At 45.1% G+C, this 10,000-nt stretch overlaps 1 protein-coding gene across 1 annotated transcript in view; it reads left to right on the top strand.

Annotated features, from left to right (window-relative positions):
• Positions 1-10,000, top strand: part of si:dkey-237h12.3 (teneurin-3) — a 142,225-nt gene that overhangs the window by 72,669 nt on the left and 59,556 nt on the right. The window contains exons 7-8 of the mRNA XM_062549279.1: positions 4,385-4,595; positions 9,262-9,363. Coding sequence (XP_062405263.1) covers positions 4,385-4,595; positions 9,262-9,363 — 313 coding nt within the window. The remainder of the gene's footprint in view (positions 1-4,384; positions 4,596-9,261; positions 9,364-10,000) is intronic.

Raw genomic sequence — 10,000 nt, 5'->3', positions numbered from 1 at the left:
TGTGTGTTGTGGTGCTATCTCCGTGTGTGAATTATGCATACGTGGAGATTCTGCATGGGCAGACATTTACATTTACATTTACATCTGATAAATTATAAGCAAAGCGTAGCGTGCACAGACTAGGATGCAGAGCAGAGTTGCTAGAGCTTGATACGGCATGTCAGCAGCAGCTCCAGAAGCTTGTCTCCTCCATGCCGGCGCTGTGTCAGACAGAAGTGAATCTTTTATGGGACAATGTTCTCAAAGTCTGTTTCACTGAACCAGAGGCTCCGTAGCTATTGGTTCCACCGTGGACGGACTGTCCAAGAGATCAAATGAAAAAGTCATGAAAAAGGCTTTAAATGAATGCGCCAGAGGGTCTCTATCACTGACAGCCATGGCTGCAGGATGAGCATGCCATGGCTGGGGAGCATGTCTGACTCTGGATCCGTATTCACAAAGCAGTTTAGTTCAGCACTACTAAACAGCACTGCTAAATCACACTAAATGTTCCTGATGAAGAGTCTTCTCTTAGAGCCTGCTCCAGTGCTAGTATTAAGGGAAAAGGAGAGCTCCGAACATAAGGTACCGTAAAGCAGCCTGTGCGTCCCTTCGTGATTGGCTGTTGAGTGACAGGTCTGGGGTGATGCGTAGGCGTGTGCTGTGGGAGGAGTGCAAAAGACGAGAGATAAATAGATAAATAAATAAATAACATGAATACGTACAGTTTAATGTGGGTGACTTTTGGGTATGGTGGCTACTGTTAAGTTTAATGTGGGTGATTTTAATATGGTGGCTACTGTCCAGTTTAATATGGGTGATTTTTGGATATAGTGGGTACTGTGCTGTAATGTCTAGTTGAATGTGGGTGATTTGGTGGCTACTGTATAGTTTAATGAGGGTGCTTTGGTGGCTACTGTCCAGTTGAATGAGGGTGAGTTGGTGGCTACTGTATATAGTTGAATGAGGGTGATTTGGTGGCTTGATTTGGTGACTACTGTCCAGTTGAATGAGGGTGATTTGGTGTCCAGTGTCCAGGACTGTCCAGTTTAATGAGGGTGATTTGGTGTCCAGTACTGTCCAGTTGAATGTGAGTGATTTGGTGGCCACTACGTGAAGGACGAGGGTAGTGCTCATGTTGTGTGCTGCTGGCCTGTTGAATCTGCCTGCAGTAGGGGACAAAATGAACACTGGGGTTTATTTGGTCAGTCATCGTGTTATTTCTGATTTTAAAGAAAGGGAATATCTTTCAGCTAACGTTACCCACTGGCTATCATGCACTAGCATTACTGCCGTGCAAAACAGACAAAACGTAGCCAAGTGATTCAGCACAAACAGGGGTGCGTTGATCGGTCTGTTGGTCACACAGGAATCACACAGGACTCGGAGAATGTCACTGATCACATCGATTTGAATGTAGCTTTTCATTTTCTTTGGAGCTCTTGGTGGACATGCTGTGCTCTTTTCAAAGCAGTGGGTTTGTGTGCATGTCAATGCTGATAGGCAAGCACCTCTGACACACCCACCAAACAGGAGAAAACTACTTCAAAAGCCTGTTGCACATCATTGCACACCATTGCGACCAAGCTTGTCATTCAGTCTGGAAACTGTAGCAAAACATTGCAAAACGTTTCCATTTTGAACTTGCCCCAAATTTTGACTCACTATCCCAAAATTCTGACATCTCTGAATTTGTACTTAGTTTGAGGCTAGAAAGAAAAACAGACAGGTGTGAGAGAGAGAGAAAGAGAGAGAGAGAGAGAGAGAGAGAGAGAGAGAGAGAGAGAGAGAGAGAGAGAGAGAGAGAAAGAGTTTTTAACCTTTTTTCCAGCTAACAGTGTTCAGTGTGTGTACTTGCCTTAAAGGAAGGTTCATTCAGACTACTTCACCCGAATTCCTCAAAAACAATGAAATACAAAACAAAAACCTATACAATTTCAAATTTCATTGCAATTCAGTGAAGTTAATTAAAAATCATTAAGCGAATGATCTTTATGTAACCCTGTCCACCTGAGGGCTTGTTGGCCGACATGAAAGGCTTTTTTTTGTGGCGCTCTGAAGTGCCTGGTCAGTGCTGAGATTAGCTGGGCAGTAGATAGCCACTCGGTGTTCACAGCCACTCTACAAAGCCAGCCTCATCACACACTTTCATGCTCAGCCTTCAAAGGCTCTCTCTCTCTCTCTCTCTCTCTCTCTCTCACACACACACACACACACACACACTCTCTCAGGCACCCACAGGGCCTTCGGGGCTGCGGCAGCTTCTTTAGTTCTTTTCTTTTCTTTTTTCTCTTTTTTTCTTTGGGGACGTTCAGAGCTGAATGGTGATATTTTGGATGATGTGTGAGTTTCAGTAAACGCTGCATCTGGTGTGCAGGCGCACGGCGAGGGAAGTTTTTTTAGTTGAGGATTTTTCCTGTAACTAACTACAGTAAGAGGGACTTTTTCCTTCCAGTCGACACTCACAGTAATGGGTGTAGGCCAAGGGCTGTGCACAGGCACTGTGCCATTGTGAATTGTCAACGCTGTACAGAGATCAGTCAAATGGACCTGAGTGGAACAACCCCAGCCCTGGCCCTGGCCTTGGCCCGGTCCATTCATTTGAGACTGACCTCTCCTGTCGTGAGCGGCGGTTTTCTCGCTCCGTCTCTTTGATGAGAGAAAGTGGCGGTTGTCGTGATGGAGCCGTTTTCTCTGGTCCCTCTGGTCCTCTTCAGAGGCGTTACTGTGGAGACTACTCTTGTGGCGGCCACACTTGTGCTGGAGTGCTCAGTGGAAGTCTGTGCTGCCGGCCTGATGAATAGGGCTGCTGTTTCTGACTGTGTTGCTGAGTAGACAAGGCAGAGGAACACTGTTTAAATGGTATTAGCTCAGGCTAATTAGCGGTTTTCAGACTTACAACAACAAATAGCAACAAATGCCCACAAATACTCAGCCTTGTAATTAGATGGGATTGAGCACAAATTTGAGTGGAAGCTGAATGTTCAACGGTCCGTTTAAACCCCAGCGCTTAGAAGGCATGTGAGAGAGAAAACCTGCAGAGAGACAGAGGGAGAAAGAGAGAGGGAGAGAGAGCAGAGAGAAAGAGAGAGAACAGGAAGAGAAAGGGAGAGAGAGAGTGAGAGAGAGAGAATAGGGAGAGAAAGAGAGAGAACAGAGAGAGAGGTAGAGAAAGAGAGCAAGAGAACAGAAAGAGAGAGCAAGAGAGAGAGTGAAAGTATTATTTCAGCAAGGCAATCAGTGTGTGTCCTTGGGTGAATGAGTGAGTGAGTGGTGGCGTGGGGCTCACCTTGAGGAGGTGCTGTGGGGCGCAGGAGCAGGAGAGCGGGGAGACAGCGCGGAGAGAGTGGGGAGAGGGGAGAGGGCGGGGAGACAGCGAGGAGAGAGTGGGGAGAGGGGAGAGGGGAGAGGGCGGGGAGAGAGGATGGATCTGCTCGCTCATGCACTCCTGGCCTCACTAACATGCCTCTCTCTCACCGTCACACAGCAGGGATGGACCATAGACCCACATTCATCATTTCTCTCTGCTCTAGTTTCCTCTTCTTCTCTCCTCTCTCTTCTCTTCTCATCCCTTCTCTTCTCTTTTCTTCTCTTCTCTTTTCTTCTCTTTTCCTCTTTTCTCCTCTCTTCTCTTTTCTTCTCCTCTCTTATCCTCCAGTCCTCATTTCTCTTCTTGTCTCCTCTCGTGCTGTATGCTGTTTTACCACTTCCACTTCCTCCCCATGTCCTGCTCTCTCTTCTCTCCCTCTCCTCTCTTCTCCCCCCTCTCCTCTCTTCTTCCCTCTCTCCTCTCCTCTCTCTCCCTCCTCTCTTCTTCCCCCTCTCCTCTCTTCTCTCTCCTCTCCTCTCTTCATCCTCCTCTTCTCTAATTCTCCTCTGTCCCTCTCCTCTGCGCTCTCCAGTGCTGTGTCCCCTCCGTTTGGTTCCAGACTCTTTCTCTTTCTCTCCGTCTGTATTGTTTTCATTCTGTCAGAGAAGACCAAGGAGGATTTGGAAATTATTATTATCGCAATTGTTATAAACTGCTGCACTAAGATGTCTTGTCAATTACTGACAAACTAAGTGACAGCAATAAACATTCAACATGAGTCTGTAATAATGATACACACATAATTGTGTATTCTGAGTATTGCAAAGGGAAATAGATTTTAAATTGGATTATGTAGTAACACTAGTTCATAACGAGAAAAGCAATTAATTGTGGAATGAACTGTGTCTTTCTATGTGTGTGTGTGTGTGTGTGTGTGTGTGTGTGTGTGTGTGTGTGTGTGTGTGTGTGTGTGTGTGTGTGTGTGTGTGTGTGTGTGTGTGTGTGTGTGTGTGTGTGTGTGTGTGCGTGTGCATATGTGTGTGTGTGTGTGTGTGCGTGTGCATATGTGTGTGTGTGTGTGTGTGTGTGTGTCAGTATGACTTTGTGGAGCTGCTGGACGGCAGTAGGCTGATCGTCCCAGAGGAGTACCCCCAGACGGCCCCAGAGCTGCGGGAGGTGCTGGAGCGGCCGGTGGCCATGCACGAGGCCGGCTTCTTCCACTACCTGGACTCAGGTGTGTGGCACCTGGCCTTCTACAACGACGGACGCAACACTGAGCAGGTGTCCTACAAGACCAACATCCTGGGTGAGCACATGCACACCACTCTGCTCTCTCCTCTCCTTCAGCACTCTCTTCCTCTCTGCCTCTCTCTCTGTTTGAGTCAGTGAGTACTGTATGTGTGTGTGTGTGTGTGTGTGTGTGTGTGTGTGTGTGTGTGTGTGTGTGTGTGTGTGTGTATGTGTGTGTGTGTGTGTGTGTGTGTGTGTGTGTATGTATGTGTGTGTGTGTGGACATGTGTGTGCGTGTGTGTGTGTGTGTGTGTGTGTGTGTGTGTGTGTGTGTGTGTGTGTGTGTGTGTGTGTGTGTGTGTGTGTGTGTGTGTATAGCTTTTCTCCCATCACATTAGGACACCAGGGGGAATAACAGGGCTGGATTAACAAACACATTCCCCAAACATATCAACTTACTGATGCTCAAGGCCATGCACACACGCACACACACACACACACACACACACACACACACACACACACACACACACACACACACACACACACACACACACACACACACACACACACACACACACACACACACACACACACACACACACACACACACGCACACATATACAAATTGGTAATATTGTTTTTTGAGGCCAGAAGGGTTAAACTTGATACGAATGTGTGTTTGTGTGTGTGTGTGTGTGTGAGTGTGTGCAGATGGATAATGGGCGCACACAGCCTTGTGAAAGCAATAGTTCTGCAGTTTACTCAGACCCTATTGAGCTGCTCCTGGTGGGGATGCTTCACACACACACACACACACACACACACACACACAGGCTCATAGATTCCTCTGCTCTGGGAACAATAGGCTATCACTGCCTTCACAGTCCGACTTTATTTAGATGTATAGTTGCAGTTGCACATTTAGCAGGCATCTTTTTGCAAGTGCAAGTGTACAATTTAATTAGTATGAACAGTATATGATTGCTACCGGTTTATAGTCACACTTTCATTCTCAGCATACACTGATGAAAACGCGTGCCGTAAACATCAGATTTATCTGAACCCTTTAATGCCATCTCTCTCCACATCACACCAATACAATTATTACATTTCCATAAACATCATAGCCTTCCCTTCCAACTGATATCCAAGTCAAATCCATTTTTATTTGTCACATGCAATTATATGAAGTACATAATATAGAAAAATGCTTATTAGTCTTTTAACTTCAGTGACTTGGCAGTGTGTATGATCGTAGATCTAAATATATTAATCAAAGGAAGTAGATATAGCTAGAAGATAAGAGTGACTGTGATACATTAGTATGTATAACTGATACTGTATGTTTATATGTAGATATAGCTAGAAGATAAGAGTGACTGTGTGCATAAATTATATGCTTACGTGATGTGAGCTGGTGTGATGTATACTTTAGATATGCATAAATTGTATGCTTATGTGTAGCTAGCATAGACTGTAAAAAATTGAAGCTAGAAGATAGAAGAAGAACGTTGCTGTGATAGATTATTAGCTTATCTGATGTGATACAGTAGGTATGGTAAATGATTTGCTTACAGTATGTGATGTGAGCTGGTGTTATGTATGGGTATAATAAATTATGCTTATGTGAGCTGGTGTAATGTATAGGCATGATTAATGATGCTTATGTAATGTGAGCTGGTGTAATGTATGAGAGCTGGTAATGTATAGGTATGATTAATGATGCTTGTGTTATGTGAGCTGGTGTAATGTATGAGAGCTGGTGTAATGTATAGGTATGATTATGCTTGTGTGATGTGAGCTGGTGTAATGTATAGGTATGAGAGCTGGTGTAATGTATAGGTATGATTATGCTTGTGTGATGTGTGATGTGAGCTGGTGTAATGTATAGGTATAGAGCTGGTGTAATGCATAGGTATGATTATGCTTGTGTGATGTGAGCTGGTGTTATAGAGAAAAGGCTACTGTTGGGGTGGCTGGGGTCTCTGGTTATAGAGAACAGTTGGGGTGACTGGGGTATCTGGTTATAGAGAACAGTTGGGGTCTCTGGTTATAGAGAACAGTAAGGTGGCTGGGGCTGAGTGACAAGTCCTCTGCTGTGCTCCCTATAGGCCGTGTTACTCAGCCCTGTGGCGGCCCGGTGTTGAGACACGCCATTAAGAGGTGTCATTATCCACCTGCAGCGTCTGGGCTCTGCCAGTCAGGACGTTAGAAATGCAATTACACAGAGGGGAGTGCAGTCCAAGGTCCTTGAGCTCGGGGATAAGTGTAAGAGATTGGCTCGTGTTAAATGCTGAGCTATACACAGTATTCACATGTCATTCCTTCCCCTGTTGCCAAGGCAGGCAAGTGCCAGGTGGAGTATGACGTTGATGGCGTCGTCTGTGGATCTATTAGAACGATGCAAACTGAGATTTGGAGAGATGAGAAGCACAATGTGGTTCTTGACTGTCCTCTCTGCTCACTGCATTGCTACAGACTTCAGTACGGCTGGATGGTAACGGTGTAGCCAGACAGGAAGGGATTTGGCACTGGAACAATTATTGATGTTTTAAAGCATGTTGTTACAGTCAAGTGGGTTAAGAAGAGGTTGAATATTTCAGTGAATACTGGTGCCAGCTAATCGGTGAAGTTTTTTAAACCCCATCCAGGAATGGCACCTAGACCTGCCACCTGTCTAGACTTGACACCGCTGAACGTGTTAAGCTATAAAAGGGAGAGTGCAGTATCCCCTGGCGACAGGACTCCCCTCGCGCCCGCACGCCACGCGGCTGCTTGTTATCAGCTGTGTTTGTGTCAGACGCCCGGAGACGTGTTCCGCTCATCTGCCAGCGCCACGCTGGTGCCCACAGTGGTGGAAGTGGGCGCTTTGTAGTCTGACGTTGCCCTCAGCTCGTGCCACCTGTGCCTGGCATCAGCCTGGCATCAGACAGGGTCCATAGCGTGGTCTTGTTCCTGCCACCATCCTCCGTAGCTTGCACGTGGGCAGCCTCTTACTCCTCCATGTTCCGTGATATAGGCCCAGCCCCAAGAAATGGCTGAGAAGTGAGCATCTAAAATAACCACCTCTCAGACAAGATGGCGTAAACACAAACACCTTCCTTAGGCCTCCTGTTAACATGCTTAGGACCTTGTCATTACCTGTCACTTTAGATGACAAGATAAGATAAGACAAGATAAGCTTAGATAAGATAAGATGAGATAAGATAAAATAAGATAAGATAAAATGAGGTCTGTTGTGAGCAGTGTCCAGCCAGGCCTAAGTCTTTGCTAGCCTGAGGTTTATTGTGAGACTAGATCTCTTGTGACCGCGCAGATTGAACTTGCAATTACTCTTAGATAAAACAGTCATATGGTTCATTGAGCCCTGTTTTTCAAGCTTTTGCTTCAAATGAAGCAATTAAACGTTGGCATTTTCTAAGAGCTCAGCGCCTGCAGCACTAAAAGAGGAATAGCTTTATTTTCCATACACGCGCAGATTTGTCTGTTGCTTTACAGGCTGGTTAATGAAAGTGCCAATTGATTACAGCAAATTCTAGCACAATGAAGCAAAATGAAATACGATAAACTAACAGTAGCACAGTTAACACACCGTTTACAGCGCTGAACTTTTCAGAAGACCATTAGTGAAAACAAACATCCAAAATACACCCCTAGATCATCATCTTTTGTCTGCTTAGGGTACTTATTTTCTCCAGATTTTCACAAGTCATGCTTCAATTTTGTTGCCTTTCTCTCACCAATTTCAATTCAACTTGCAATTGTGCTTTGTTGCCATGACTGTTCAGTCTAAAATATCGACAAAGCATTTGTAATAGTAACGGTAATAGTATTAATTTTAAATGTAATAATAGTAAACTTATTAAAAAATATTAAATGAATGAGAACAAACTAAAAAGACATGATAAAGAATCAAATGTATGGTTCAAAGGCTAAAAAAGAAACTATACTGTATGAACAGATGCTTAGGTTATCTCTTTCTCTGTCTCTCTCTTCTTCTCTCAATTCAATTCAAGGAAGCTTTATTGGCATGAACGTTTCAGCAACATTATTGCCAAAGCACAATTATAACAAACAGACATAACATAGAAAGACAAATAAGTTTAGCAGAATTGGGAAATTAAGTAAGACTGAAATAAATTCAATTGACAAATCTAGTAATAATAACAAACATGCAACATTGTTGGTGTTTGTGGCCTCACTGACTTCCCCTCAGGTTATGGCAGGCTGCTACACATTTTGTAGCCAGCATGGCCACATCCTTGTTCTCTCCGAGGATGTGAGGCAATTTAGCCTCATCTGTCCATGTTCAAAACTCAGGGAGGATTGAATTTAAGTTATTGAATAAAAATGTTTGTGTTTCCTCATGTTTTGGGCGTTCTGTTAAGAGCTGCAGCTCTGACTGTACTCTCTACTCAGGCAATTCAATTCAATTGAGCTTTATTGGCATGACAATCTGAAGCTATTTGTATTGGAAAAGCATTTTTTATAGTAAGCAGTAGTATGTAAAAGAAAGAAAGCAAACCATTGTGTATCATACATTACTGCAACAGCAGAGAGTGTGTGTGTGTGTGTGTGTGTGTGTGTGTGTGTGTGTGTGTGTGTGTGTGCGCGCGTGTGTCTCTGTCTCTGTCTGTCTATCTCTCAGTTGCAGACTCTTTCTCTCTGTCACATAATCTCTCTCTCTCTCTCTCTCTCTCTCTCTCTCAGTCACGTTCTGTCTGTGTCTCTCTCTCCAGAGGCCGTGATGGAGTGTCCATTTAACTGTAACGGGAATGGGGAGTGCCTCTCTGGCACCTGCCAATGTTTCCCAGGGTTCCTCGGGCCCTACTGTTCCAGAGGTATGAGGCATCACATGAGCCTGTCCACACTCCTCCTCTCCTCCTCCTCTGTCTCTGTCCATCCTCTTCCTCTCCTCCTCCTCTCCCCATCCTCTTCCTCTTCTCCTCTCTCTTTGTCTCTGTCCATCTTCTTCCTCTCCTCCACTCCCTCTGTCTCTTTGCTCCATCCTGTCCTCTCCTCCTCCTCTCCCTCTGTCTCTGTCCATCCTCTTCCTCTCCTCCTCATCTCCCTCTGTCTCTGTCGAGGTCATAACTCCCACACATAGAACTAAGAACTAAGAGGTGAACACAAGAACATGCAATGTTGAATGCCATTTGTTTGAAGGAGAAGGTGTGTGTGTGTGTGTGTGTGTGTGTGTGTGTGTGTGTGTGTGTGTGTGTGTGTGTGTGTGTGTGTGTGTGTGTGTGTGTGTGTGTGTGTGTGTGTGTGTGTGTGTGTGTGTGTGTGTGTGTGTGTGTGTGTGTGTGTGTGTGTGTGTGTGTGTTGTCTTCCTTCTGTCATGTATTCTGTTTGAATATGTAATGTTCATATAGGATTCACCAGCTGTGGCGTCACTAGGGGAGCTGGCGGCCATGTTGGAGGCAACAGAGCAAACCCCTCATTCATCATTCATCACACTGACATCACTTCTCATGA

This window comes from Sardina pilchardus, chromosome 11, assembly GCF_963854185.1.
Source record: "Sardina pilchardus chromosome 11, fSarPil1.1, whole genome shotgun sequence".
NCBI lineage: Eukaryota > Metazoa > Chordata > Actinopteri > Clupeiformes > Clupeidae > Sardina > Sardina pilchardus.
This window is presented reverse-complemented; position numbering and strand designations above follow the sequence as displayed.